General features: G+C 38.0%; 1 protein-coding gene and 2 long non-coding RNA genes across 3 annotated transcripts; all 3 read left to right on the top strand.

The window, feature by feature from the left end:
• Positions 1–1,853: 1,853 nt before the first annotated feature.
• On the top strand, positions 1,854–3,341 carry LOC130963675 (uncharacterized). Its single transcript, XR_009079820.1, has 3 exons — positions 1,854–2,011; positions 2,486–2,760; positions 2,873–3,341. It is a non-coding gene; the product is annotated as an uncharacterized LOC130963675 (long non-coding RNA).
• A 728-nt stretch (positions 3,342–4,069) lies between these two features.
• On the top strand, positions 4,070–4,539 carry LOC130960551 (uncharacterized). Its single transcript, XR_009079158.1, has 4 exons — positions 4,070–4,084; positions 4,163–4,231; positions 4,307–4,381; positions 4,455–4,539. It is a non-coding gene; the product is annotated as an uncharacterized LOC130960551 (long non-coding RNA).
• A 6,646-nt stretch (positions 4,540–11,185) lies between these two features.
• Positions 11,186–13,999, top strand: LOC130960675 (elongation factor 1-gamma-like). Its single transcript, XM_057886123.1, has 8 exons — positions 11,186–11,391; positions 11,492–11,558; positions 11,811–11,960; positions 12,038–12,098; positions 12,199–12,251; positions 12,366–12,467; positions 12,861–13,380; positions 13,489–13,999. The coding sequence occupies exons 2-8, from the start codon at positions 11,550–11,552 to the stop codon at positions 13,866–13,868; spliced, it is 1,275 nt and encodes a 424-aa protein (XP_057742106.1). The 5' UTR covers positions 11,186–11,391; positions 11,492–11,549; the 3' UTR covers positions 13,869–13,999.
• The last annotated feature ends 494 nt before the right edge of the window (positions 14,000–14,493 follow it).

Here is a 14,493-nt window from a genome sequence, read left to right as displayed (position 1 = left end):
TATGAGAGGTGGGTGTGTATGATTTTAAGTTATTGAATGTTCTTATAAATAAGAGTGATTTGTAATTATACAGGAGTAGGGGTGTCAAAAATCCCCAACAGACGGGGATCCCCGCGGGGACCGCCCCAAATGGGGCCTCGATGGTGGGGAATTTTCTCCGTGGGGATGGGGATGGGGAGCAAAATTCCGCCGAGACAGGCGCGGGGACCCGAGCGGGGATCCCCGCCCCATCCCCGATAATTCCCCGAATTGTTAAACTTACTTAAATACTCTTACTTTATTTCTAACATAGGGGGTATTTTAGTAATTTCACCAATTAAAAAACCTTAACCCTATATTCCCTTCTCACATTTGTTGCTGCGCCCTTTCTAACTCTCTAGCACTCTCCACTTTGTTCAAACTTCAAAACCCTCACAGCTAGCCACCGGCCACTCTTGCGCCGTCACCCTAGCAGCTTCACCGCGTCGTTCTCTCTCCTCAGGTACGGCGTCCTTCTCCTCTCCACTTCTGCGTCTGCGTGTTTGCTTCCATTCTCGTCACTGTATGTTAACATATTTGTCTCTATTGTTTTAACAGAGAACATGGAGATGTTTGTTAGAAGTTTTATGCCGACAATGAAAGAATATTTGATGTTAAAGACTTTGTTTTATTGCTTTCTTTATAATGGAAGTTTCATTTTAAGATTTTATTTTATGGACTATGATTTGCTATGTTGTATTTCTGGACTTATAATCTTAAATAAGATATGTTTGTGTGTTTGTAATAATATTTTTTAGTTTGTTTTTTTATTTTTTTGATATTTTTTACTATAATTTTCATATGAATGTTAAACATAGGGAGATGGGGAATGGGGCCCCGCGGGGAACGCGGGGAATACGGGGAACGGGGATGGGGACAATTATCCCCCCATGACGGGGAATGGAGCGAGGACGGGAATTAATTCTGGGGGCGGGGACGGGGAGTAGGGAAGCATCCCCCGCCCCCACCCCGCCCCATTGACATCCCTATATAGGAGTGTGATTTTCTTTGAAGTTACAACTTACAAGTGTTGTAAGAACAGAGTTGACCATAGCAGTAAAAGTGTTTTTACTGCATAAGATTGTTTTATGAATAAGGTTGACTTATATTTCTATGAAAAGACATGTATGGTTTTTAAAAATTATAATTATTTAGTTGTTATCAAATTTTCATTTATTCATGATAAAAACAATAATATCTTTAAAATAGAAAACTTATATAATAAAACGTGAGAAAATACATATAATTTAAAATGATATTTGTCTATGTAGCTTTTTAATCTCATCACAATGTCATTATTTACTATTAAGAGGTGCATCTTTTTCATTCTTACAAAAATATGAGCTTTTCGTTTATTAAGCATAGTTAAAGTTTGGTTAATCACATTTGTTTAGTATCGATTTTGATCACAACAAGCAGAGTTTTTTCACTTTTTTTTTTTTCTCTTTTCGACAATATTAAATTTAAAAATAAAAATCAAACAGAAACTGATCCAAAACGGAAAATTTTTTAGCATGTTTAGGACATAAATTTTATATTTATTTTATTTATATAAAAAATTCGTATTATTTGATAAATTATAATATAATATTATTATTGACTATTATTTGGGAACCCTTTATTCAAGATCTAATGGTTATCACTTATCAACGAGTGAGAGATTAACTTTGGTTTAAAATGTACGGGCCTGCTACACATACACGCTTACAAGCATACAAGTTGGCCCAGCCCAAAGAGAAATCACGCGCACCAAAAGAGATAACATGGCGCGTCAAAGTCACGCGCTCAACACTCAAACGATTACGTATGGCAGACTCTTCCACTTCTTCCACTTTTTCCATTTCTCAAGGCACTTCGAAAACAAGGAAACCCTCCCATTTTCGAGCGAAAATCAAAGTTCAAAATATACAAATCGTTCTTCGAAACCTCCATCAAAACACCATCAAACTCTCCGTGAAGAATCTGAACAGAAAACAAAGCAACAATACTCAACGTAAGTTCATTAAGATTCCTGTATATTTTACTTTTCTTCTACGTCGTTCTTCTAGGGTTTACTATTATTCTTGCTTCTTTGTTACAATGTTCTAAGTTCTACGTCGTTCTTCTAAGTTCTACGTCGTTCTACGTTGTTGTTCTAAGTTCTCCTGTTATTGTTGTTGATTTTTGGGGTTTATTCCGTATATTCGGGGGTGTATACTGCTTAACCTTGTAATGTGGCTTGATATTGAAGCATGGTTGAGTGATCTGACTAATATCTATACGCATGTATCTGAATAATATCTATGGGTGTATCTCACTGTTATCAATGGGTGTATCTTGCTGATATCTTTGGGTGTATCTGAATCATATATATGGGTGTATCTTACTGTTATCAATGGGTGTATCTTATTGTTATTAATGGGTGTATCTGACTCATATATATATGGGTGTATCTTACTGTTATCTTTGGGTGTATTGTTCGTTTCAGAGAAAATGGCAGCAAGAAACCAAACAAAAGACCTTAAGTGTGCCACACATCTCCTGAGTGATAAGTTCAGAAACATGACTGAGGAGAAGAAGGCAATTGTGAGGATCTTGGATTCGGTGGGTTGATGCACATCCCACCACTAAGGGTGGATCACCAACTCTTAAGGGAGCTGGCAAACAACTTCAAACTTGGGGAGAACAAACTGAAGACAGGATATGGTTCTTTCCAAATAACACCAAGAAAAATAGGTCATGCACTTGGCATCAATGCAATAGGTAACTAGCTTAAAATTATAGGTGTATATTAAGTTGTTGCTTGGGTCTATATAAGTTGATGCTTGGGTGTTTTTGAACCGACTTGGATACTTTGTTGTCTTCCTTTTTGTAGGAGATCTATTTCCTGAGAAAGTTGAGTATAAGAAACTTTCTGATGATGACAAAATAATTTATAGAAGATTCCAGGGTAAGACCCTCAAAAGTCTTACTGATGAAATGATGGAAATCGGCGTTGGCAACGAAGAGGAACGCCTGATGTTCAAGAGGATATTCATCCTCTACATACAGATGGCGTTCCTTTTGCCAACGACGATAAACAAAATATCGCCCGTGCACCTGGCCCCAATTTTTAAGATGGACGGCATATCAGAGAGAAACTGGGGGGGGGGCATGTTTTGACCTTCATGGTCAAGGGCATCACAGACTACCAGGAGAAGAAGAAGAAATCAATTAATGGCTGCCTCTTCGCCCTCATGATAATCTACTTTCATCTTTCAAAAAACAAAGGCAAAAACAGGACTCAAAGACCACCAAAGCCCTGGATTGCCAACTGGACTAAGGAGCAGTTGGTGGAAAGAATGTCTGCAGAAAGACAGGAAATTTTGGTAAGTAAACATAATAAGTTGGGTGTATTTTATTTACCTGAATGCTGCTAACTAAAATATCTCATGTTTCAGGGGATTTTGAAGATCGCAGAGACAAGAGAAAAAATGAAAAAAAAAAAAGAAAAAAAAGAAAAAAAACAAGAAATAAAAAAAACAAAAAAAGGAAGGCGAGTCCAACTTCGTCTTCGGAGACAGAAACTACTGACAGTGACACTTCTACCTCTGAGTCTGAGGCTAAAGAAGACTCAGAGGATTCAGGAAGAAAACACCCAGCAAAAAGGGGAAAAAGTAAGAACCATACTTGGGTGTAATTTCTTTTTCGAGTTGGGTGTATTTTGTTTGATCACGTTAGGTGTATGTAGTTTATTAAGCAGCGTGTGTTTCGTTTGCTGCGTTGGGTGTATATTTAATATTCAGTTGGGTGTATCTTGTGAATTCATTTGGGTGTATTTTTAGTATGTTCTAAATGATGATTGTTTGCCTTCCAGAATGGACTCCAGAAAAAGAAAGCAGAGGCAAGAGGAGTCAGATTTTGATTCAGAATCTGAATCTGAACCAAGTGATGAGTAATGTCCTGAAATTATTACTCCTTTCTTTTGGCTTCATTATAAAGATTTCGTGTATTAATTGAAGTGTCTATTATTAACTTATAGGAGTGAAGAATTATCACCTGCGGAGAGGGAGAAGAAAAAGAAAAAACCAAAAACAACACCAAAAGAGTAAGAACTTCTTTCATTAATATTCTGTGATAAAATTAATTTTTTATTTCTGATTGGTATTCTTTTTTTTCCACTCAGAACACAACAAGAAAAGAAAAAAGTTGTTGTGGAGGATTCACCTCCTGAAGAAGATCAATACTTTGACGGGTACAGTACCTCGTAAGCTATATTACGGTCTATCATCGTAATTATTTTTGTTAACATCTTATTTTATGAATGTAGTGAGAGATATGAAATATCAAGTGACGAAATCGATGAATGGCTAAGGGGAAACGTTGATAAATCTGCTGCGGAGGGGTATGTCTTGCGGGGCTGTGTATTTGAGATTTTTGTCTGTTTTGTTTGCTAATAATTGTATCTTGTTTCGCAGGGAGAACCTAGCTGACCTGCGATCGACAGAAGGTCGCTATGTGTCCTCTGAAACGTAAGAACCTTTATTATTTAATAAAATCTTGTTATCATGATTTGGATGTATTTTCTGGAAACATTTGGGTTTATTTTGTGGATCAAGTTGGGTGTATGTTGTTTACTAGGGATATTTCGTTTGTTTTGTTGGGTGTATATTGTCCATTCGGTTGGTTGTATCTTGTGCATTCATTTGGGTGTATTTTATACCTGTATCTTATTTTGTCTGAATAACATGAAATCTGTTTAGACTACCGGCTGTGAACTTGGGAAGTGATGATCCTTCCTCTCAAGGACGCACAAAACAGAGTAGCGTAAACCAGCCATCGCAGAGCATGTAATTTCTCTTTCAAATAACTGTTACTTTTGTTCTTCTATTACCTTCTACTTCTAATTCTGTATATATTTTTTTTAGAAAAAAAAAAGCCCTTTATTATTTTATTCAAGAAAAAAAAGGCAGCAAAAAAAAGCAAAAACTGCAACTATGTAAGTTCTCAAAAAACAAAGCATGTCTTCTTTTTGAATTGTTCGGGTGTATTTTTTACCTTTTTTGGGTTATTTTAGGTTGAGTCTGACTGACTCGAATATGATGGTTGTGAGGGAACAAACACCATCAGAAGCGCTTGCAATGTGAGTTTTCCAAGAATATTTCAACCTTATAACCTTATTATTTTCAAAGGCGTTGTTAACCTTTCATTTTTCTTCTTGTTTAGAGTCCCGATCCAGGTTTTTGTGCCGGCATCCCAAACAACCCCTGAGACAGATTTCGAACCAACCCCTATGCTACGGATTGAAGGGACTACAGAAAAGTAAGAAATAGTATTGGGTGTATATTTGTTTAGGGTTTGGGTGTATATTTGCATACAGTTTGGGTGTATATTGTTCCTGATCAATTTTTTCTTTACGCCATGATTAATTTTGTGTTACTGTGCAGCACTCCTGAATCCCCCAAGAAACTTCAAGAAACCACACCCACGCTTCCCCCAACTCCAACTAAAATGTAAGTTCATCAGACTAAAATCAATCTTTGCTTATCATCCGTATATTATTATTCTTACTCTTATTCTTATACATCATGACACAGTCATCCAGCCGCAGAAGACGCTGCTGCCCTGTTGATGATGGCACGGACAGCAACCTATGTTCCTAAAACAGATTCAGGGATGCCATCATTCAGCCTTGGACTGACTGATTCAAGCCAGGAGGGGGCGTCAACGCAGGAGACAGAAAGTGAAAAATCTCCAGAAACTGCAAGTATGCTAGAACAATTAGACACTTTGGTCAAAAAATTAGCAAGCAATGCGGCGAAGGGAACAAACGAAAGTCCACAAATTCAGAGGGAGACTGGGGGAGAAAGTTCTGCAAAGTTTGAAACTCCAGGAGGAATAAATCAAATTACAGATGATATGAAACAAAAGTGCTACATCTGGGGGACGAGACTGAAGGAAGACGCAAATGGCAATACTGACGAGTATGAGGAGATTTGCAATCTGATTGGCAAAGGAGAATACATTTTGATCAGATCGCACCTTGCATCCCTCCAGGCAAAAAGTGATATAGAATCTCAGGTAATATTAGACTAACATTAATATTTTTACACCAAAGTAAACTGCAATGTTTATTAATGTAAAATTGATTTCAGCATATATTTCTAGATTGTATCTGCCATCTGCCTCATCCTAAACCAGAAAAATGAAAAGAGGTTTCAGGAACAAATATACTGTCTCCCCCCAATATTGTGGTAAGTGTTACTTCTACGAACTTTGGGTGTATTTTCTGCAATGATTTGGGTGTATTTTTTGGGTTCGATTGGGTGTAAGTTGTGTATTTTCAGTATTTCATTTCTTGTTTCGCAATTCTTGCAGAGCATGGCACTTTTGGATCACCCAAAGGGGGAATTCATATCCCCGAAAACGGAAAAGGAATTCAGGGTGGAAGCCTACCCGAGTTTCATTCACTTCATAGATAGAAAAAAATTAAGTTCGCATCCATATGTAAGTTTTCGTTTGCTAAATTTGTTAGTACGCTTATTTATTTAATTATATGCCAAATAAAATAACACACTGTTGAAATGTGGCAAGCCTTCAGATTTTTGCTCCTGTTTGCCACTCGGGACATTGGTGGTTATGGCTAATAAATACAACAAAGCGGAAATGTCAAATACTTGACCCGCTACACAAAAAAGCTCCAAGCGATGAGAGAAAGGACATTAATAAATTCACTGTAAGTTGCCTCTGTCTTCTTTACTTTAATAGATAGGTCTATTTCGAAGGTTGTGTTGGGTGTATATTTCATATTCAGTTGGGTGTATTCTGTGCATTCATTCGGGTGTATTACTGATTTGTTTTGGTATTTAAGGGATATGTATTTTCAAGATTGATAACATATGCCGGCGGGAAACCTCTGGAGAAAGGCGAGAAGGAAAAGGAAATTAAAGCATCATATGTTAAAATATCAGGGCAAAAAACAAGGTATAAATTTGTGAGTCTGAACATTAAACTTTCCTAAATGAGATTTGTAATTTATTTTCTTCGTTTTCAGCTATGACTGCGCTATCTACGTTATGAAGTGGCTTGAGTTAATTGAGCCGGAAAACATCAAAAAGGGGAAGTATGAATGGGATAATTGGCCACAGGTAACTGTCTTTAGAACTATATAACTCTGTATTACTTTACTGAATTAATATTGCTGTTTAAAGAGAATATACTTTTTAATTGTAGGAGGAGGTGGACCACTATAGAGTGGAGTATGCTTCCCGGATACTATTCAGTGAGATGAATAAACAGAGAGATCGGGCAATTAGAGAGAGTAGTGCTATAAGGCTGTCGAAGCCATCCTCTGTATTATTGAGTCCGTTTTGTCAGATTAATTCTGCTGATATAGAAACTGGGTGATCCAACTGCTGCGTAGTTTGTAATTTAAACAAATGATGTAAATATTTGCCAATTATCAACAACTTCTATTCCATGTATATTTTTTCCCATAGTTAAACTATCTGTGCTGGTAAACTGTCTGTGATGTATTTAAAAACTGTATTACAGGTGGTGAACGCAAATTATAAACTGTTACACCCAACGCAAGTCTAATAATACACCCAAGATTGCGTAAACTATACACCCAACTGTCTGTGCTGTACTCAAAATGTATGAATTACATGTACTAAAATATGAAGAAAAACATCAAATGAAATATACACCCATAACCTGCGAATTTTTACAGCTTTTGTTCTATATGTATCTATATATGTGTCTATATGTAAATTGTGAATTAACAAAAATACACCCAAAAGAAACAGAGCTTTTACACCCATATTCTATAAAACTATACACCCAAAAAATTATCCCCTGCCGCTGGTACCCTGAGCTGATAATTCATAACGTGTCCTTGATATTGGTTGGAATTTGAATGCGCCGCTGATGCAGCATCAAACACGTTTATCTGAATATAACACTCACACATTAGCTAAACTATTAACGACAAAAATAAACTCAATTGCCACAAATTTAAAGAACATTTCCTTGTACCTCGCTTAAAACTTTCGTCTTCTTCTTCTTTGTGGCATTTGCAATCTGTTTCTCTAGCTTTGAACCTAGCCTGTTTTTTGGACGTCCTCTTGTTCGAATCCTTGGCGGGCTTTGAAGCTCGTTAACGGATTCCAAGTTGGCGTCTTCGTGGGATAAAGAAGATCTCCCCTTCCTTTTGGCTTTTAATGCTTCCATCTCGGCCATGACGTTATCGTACGTACGGTGTAGAATTGCAGTCAGCTCCTCCGATTCGGAGGCAAATTCGCAAATATTTTGCGAACGAAAAACCAATTGGTCGAACCTCTTGCTTCTTGGCTCCATTAGTGGCTCGTCGTGGCTGCTCTTGATGTGTGTGTGTCGCCTCTTTACCTTCTTGCTCCATCGTTCCAGTATATATCTAAGGGACACTTGGCTTACTTGTTCGAAGCTTAACACGCTTAGTGCGTGACGGCACAGTATCCCTCTTGACTCGAATAATAAGCATTGGCATTTTACCTCGGCTGCGACTGAGTCGTAGGTAACAGCGAACTTGTTGAATATTGAGGTGGAAACTTGTTCTCCGACTTCGTATATTGAATAGCCTAGAGCGGAATTCTTTAATCTGGTGATGCAATTCGCCTTTCCTTTGAATTGCTCTTGGACTTCCCTAAACTTTGCATGAGTGTACGCATCTTGAAACTGAGCTTCAATGGAGGATTTGGTTGCACACGGTATGACCGTATGAAAATCTGCAGCGTCTGATTCTCTCTCTGCTTGCTCCCTGCTTCCGAGGCAATTATCGTATTGTTTGACGAACTGAATAAGCGAGCTGTTCCGGGTGATGTACTTGTTAAAAAATGAATGCATGCTCTCGCTCCTTTGTGTGCTTCTCATCCCTGCCCAGAAGTGGTGATCCAGATAGATATGAACCCATATGTGACGATCTTCGTACAGATCTGCATAAAACACCCAAACACAAACTGTAAAATACACCCGAGAGAACATACAATTTACACCTCTGCTGCAGATTTTAAAAACACATTACCTGAAAGCCACTTGTTGTCCGCAAGACCAAAATTTAGCAGAAAATCGTTCCAATTCCTATCGAATGAGTCTTTGCTATGAGAGTTCCAAACAACATGGCTTATTTCTTGTTCGATATCCGCATGTCCCTTGTACCCGTTTAATTTGCTTGGAATCTTCTTCATGATGTGCCAAATACACCAGCGGTGAACTGTTGTTGGCATACATGCCTCTAAAGCCCTTTTCATTGATGCGCACTGATCGGTGAGAAACCCTTTCGGAGCGTTTCCTCCCATGCAACGAAGCCAGCATTGAAATAACCATTTGAATGATTCAATTTTTTCGTTCTTCATCAAAGAGCATCCGAGAAGTGTTGACTGACCGTGGTGATTCACCCCGACAAAAGAACCACAGACCAAATTATACCTGAAACAAATTACCATGGTCCAGAATGCAAAATCATTAGGTACACCCTAACAAATGCTTCGAATACACCCAATGAAACAGCCAATATACACCTCTGCTGCGGATTCGTAAAAATAAATTAATTTAGCATCATAAACAGGGACAGTTTGTTACTTGTTTGTATTGTAGGTGGTGTCGAATGAAATGACGTCTCCGAAATACTCAAAGGCGGCTCTGCTTCTGGCATCGGCCCAAAAAGCCAGCTTAATCGATTGATCCTCCTCAAGTTCGAGCTCAAAAAAGAAATTCGGATTCTTCTCTTTCATTCTTAAGAAATATTTCCCAAATTCCTTTGCATCTTCTTGTTCGGAAACATTCCGCACTTCCCTGGTAATGTAATTCCTCACGTCCTTTTCGATAAAGTTTAACTCGCGGTGACCCCCGGCAGCAGCAACAAATGATTGGTAGGTTTTGCTTGGTCTGATACCAGCCTCCTCGTTATTCTCTATCGAACGACGAATGGACATGCTTAGTTCCCTGTGCTGTTTGAGCATCTCTGCTTTGCTTGGACAGCAGGGGTGTGAATGATTCAGCACAACCTTTGAAATGATCCAAGCACCGACATCCTTCAATGTGTGTATATAAATTCTTGCAGGACAGTTTAGACCGGCTGTCGGATTGGTCTTCTCGGTCGGAGATATTTTAGATTTCCATTTTCCCTCTCTGCTACATGTAATCAATTGATTCTTAATCTCGTTTCCCTTCCTATTTGTGCACCGAACTCTTGTAGAGAAACCTGCAGCCTTGGCGTAGTCCCTGTAAAATTTTCCAGCATCTTCAAGGGTGGCAAAGGTCATTCCGACCTTCGGAACAAGCTCGTCATCAACAACCGAGAGAGGCTGCACAATACACCGTGTCAGACTGTAAATACACCCATAGATATGATTCAAATACACCCAATTATGTCTAATATGATACACCCGAGCCGCAACAACTCAACTACAGAATGACCTTTAAAGCCATAAACTGTAAATACTCAGGCTGCAGAATACACCATGTCAAAAACTAAAAACACACCCAATCGTGTCTGATATAATACACCTGAACAACAACAACTCAATTAAAATAACAAAAAACCAGTAAAGTGTAGATACACCCACACTTCTAGCTAAAATACACCCAAAGAAGAATTGATCTACACCCGAGCGTCTGCTATAAATTCCAGGTAATTAGTCACAACTAATACATTGAATGGACAGATTCATGTTAACGTGTTACTTTCACAGTCAATGTTCAGCAATTTTTCAACTACACAATGCTATACCAATTACTGAAAGAAAAATCATACTAATCTTATGTAAATCAAACCTCAGGAAATTCGTTAAATTCAAACTCATAATCCACTTCGCCTGGATTCAGCTGACAATCAGAGGTTGAATGATCCATTATCTTCAAAACGAGTTCAAACTTTGATTTCAGAAAACAACAAATCAAAATAGAGAGAGAGAAAAAGGTAACGTAAACGAAGAACATACCAGTGAGAAAAGAACAGCAAAAGAACGATGGAGAAGAAGGAAGGAAGACGCGCGAGAAGAAGTCTCAAAATATCGAAAACGAAGAAGGAAACAAATATTTTAAATTTGGTAGTTAGATATACACGGGATATTATATAGCGCGTGTAATCGACGTACGTGGAGCAGCACGTATTTATTTAATGTACTTGTAGAGCATACAAACCCTGATGGCTTGTATGCAGAGCTTTTCCGTAAAACGTAACACTGCTCAATTCTCAATTTCTCATTATTAAATTCTCTGGTGTACTGCGATATTGTGATTATTGTCCACAGGATATTCCATTTTCCGTATTCGACTCTACAAAACCCTAATAAAGTTGGCTACTTGGCCTTGCCGCCTATCTCTATCTACTAGTTTTGGATCTCATCATCTCAGAGGGGCGTCACTTGGGAGCTGGTAACATCGATCTCTTCACGTTTTCTCTCTGTTCTCTTTTTCATTCTTTCATGTCACGTTTTTTGAGTTCCTCTGTTTCTTGGTTGAACTGAACTAACAGGTAGTCCACGTCATCATCGAGAGCTTCACGGTTTTCTTCTTTGAAGCGAACCGAAGCCATGGCCTTAGTGAGTCCCTCCCTTATTCTCTCTCATAATCACAATCTCTTGCCTAACCATTTCTCTTATTATTCTTATTATTTAGGCTTTAGGGTTTTATTCTGAATTGGGGTTTTTGAAATAGTAAGCAAATTTCATAGATGAGTTTTTTATTTGAAAATTTACATAATGAGTTCTTGATTGATAAATGTGTTAAGTTTTATACTTGTGTTAATCTAATCTATAGTTCAGGTTCTCTTGATCTAACTCATAGTTGCGCAGATCCTGCATGCAGGTAAATCAAACAAAAATGCTTACAAGGCACTCATTGCAGCTGAGTATGCCGGCGTGCAGGTTCAGTTGGCCCCCAACTTTGAGATGGGTGTGTCTAATAAAACCCCTGAATTTCTCAAGATGAATCCTATTGGCAAGGTATCGATATTTGTCCACTCATTAATCGCTTTGATTTGGTTTGACTTTGGTACTTACATTGCATAGTATTCTTCCAGGTTCCTGTGTTAGAGACATCGGAGGGTCCTGTATTTGAGAGCAATGCAATTGCTCGTTATGGTAGGATTTTACAATCATTGTTCATTATTTGATTTATTTTTGTAGAAATCCCAACATTATGATATGTTCTTATACATCTTATACATGATTTATTTTGCAGTTGCTCGGGTAAAGGGGGACAACACTTTGTATGGTTCTTCCTCCATTGATTATGTAAGGGTTTGAAACCTGTGTTCGTTTCTTCCATGTTTTGGTTCATAATACTTGTGATTGTTCCACTATTCTTTTGTATTTTTTGCTCATATTTTTAATTCTTTTATGTTGAAGGGCCACATCGAGCAATGGATTGATTTTTCATCATTGGAGATTGATGCTAATATTGGCAGGTGGTTCGCCCCAAGAAAGGGATTTGGACCTTACCTTCCTCCGGTTAGTAGTGTACAAAATATTTTGTTAATGTTAATGTTAATTTCACCTTTTTGAAACTGATTTGAAGTTTGCAATGTGGATTGTAATCTCTCTGTGGTTGCTATTCCATCCCCAAACAGAAGTATGAAAAATGATGACCGAGAACTAATGAACACAAATGTTTGTGCGTAGTTTTTTAGTCATGTTTCAAAATTTGTTAACTGTTATTGGCATAAAGAGCTGGAGAATGTTTTGCAGTTGAATGGTATTATGTGATGAATGAGTGGTATATATGTTCATTTCATAAAGTTGAAATCACTTGATTATGTTCAGGATTTTTCTATTTTCTTTCTATATTATGTTGCTAGTGCCACTAATGGTTAGCTTCAATTTTATTTTCTTTTTGGAATGAAGGCCGAGGAGGCTGCAATTTCTTCCCTAAAGAGAGCTTTGGGTGCGTTGAACACTCATCTTGCCACTAATACTTACCTGGTTGGACACACTGTGACCCTGGCTGACATCATAACAACATGCAACTTGTATTTGGGTTTCACTAATATCATGATCAAGAGTTTCACCTCAGAGTTTCCTCACGTCGAGAGATACTTCTGGACCTTGGTTAATCAGCCAAACTTCCGCAAGATACTCGGTCAAGTCAAGCAGGCGGACGCTGTCCCCCCGGTTCCATCTGCTAAGAAGCCTGCCCAGCCAAAAGAATCTAAGCCCAAGGCGAAGGATGAGCCAAAGAAAGAGGCAAAGAAAGAGGCGAAAAAAGAACCGGAAAAGCCCAAAGAAGAAGAAGAGGAGGAAGAAGCTCCCAAGCCAAAACCCAAGAATCCTCTTGATCTTCTCCCCCCAAGTAAGATGATATTGGATGAATGGAAAAGGCTCTATTCGAACACCAAAACTAATTTCCGTGAGGTTGCAATCAAAGGTATTTTCATTGTATCTGTGTAGCTTGATCCGTTGCAAGATTTATGGTTACTTGTCATTTCAAATTATGTCTTAAGAAATGGATTCCAATTTTTTTCATATAATGCAGGATTTTGGGACATGTATGATCCGGAAGGATATTCTTTGTGGTTTTGTGATTACAAGTACAATGATGAGAACACTGTTTCGTTTGTGACAATGAACAAAGTTGGTGGGTTTCTTCAGCGGATGGATTTGGCCCGTAAGTATGCATTTGGAAAGATGCTCGTGATTGGATCCCAGCCACCATTCAAGGTGAAGGGGTTGTGGCTTTTCCGTGGTCCAGAAATCCCCAAGTTTGTGATGGATGAATGCTATGACATGGAGCTTTATGAGTGGAGTAAGGTTGACATATCTGATGAAAATCAAAAGGAACGCGTCAATCAGATGATTGAAGATCATGAACCATTTGAGGGAGAGTCTCTTTTGGATGCCAAGTGCTTTAAGTAAACATGTGATTTTGTTTCACGAATGGTATGTTCTTTGTTTGTCTTCGATTTTGGTAGAGTTTTGATTAAGGTTGCTACATTTTGAATGGACGTAAGCATTTATAAAATTACCACTATTGAGTTTTATTTTTATCTTTTGGGGGATCAATTGGATAGACTGAAACTGCGGAAAAGCTTTATATAAAGAAATGGCAGAACTAATGTTCAAACGACACAACACAACTGCTTTTAACATCCTGTTTAAATCTGAACAAAATTATAAGCTGTTAGCCAGGAAATTTTGGATTAGAAATAGACACAAACATGATAGTAAATTTGTTCCATTTTGATTCTTTCTCCACTATTTTAAGTTCTTAGGACGGAAAACTAGGTGAATTTGTGAGCGGTGTTATTATTATTATTATTATTATTATTATTATTTTCATAGGTTGAGGTTTTTATTTTCCTTTTGGGTAACCTTTTGAGGTTTATATTCTCTTTTACGGAAAGGGTATTTTTATCAATGTTCTGAAAACCGGTTCGAACCGGCTAGTTGAACCGGTCGAATCGTGAACCGACAAGAAAAACGGTTCGGAGTTCGGACAAATAGTATAACCGCTCATTTTAAAAATCGGAATTGAACCGTC

This window comes from Arachis stenosperma, chromosome 2, assembly GCF_014773155.1.
Source record: "Arachis stenosperma cultivar V10309 chromosome 2, arast.V10309.gnm1.PFL2, whole genome shotgun sequence".
NCBI lineage: Eukaryota > Viridiplantae > Streptophyta > Magnoliopsida > Fabales > Fabaceae > Arachis > Arachis stenosperma.
Note: the sequence above shows the minus strand (reverse complement) of the source record. Positions and strands in the feature narration are given on the sequence as shown.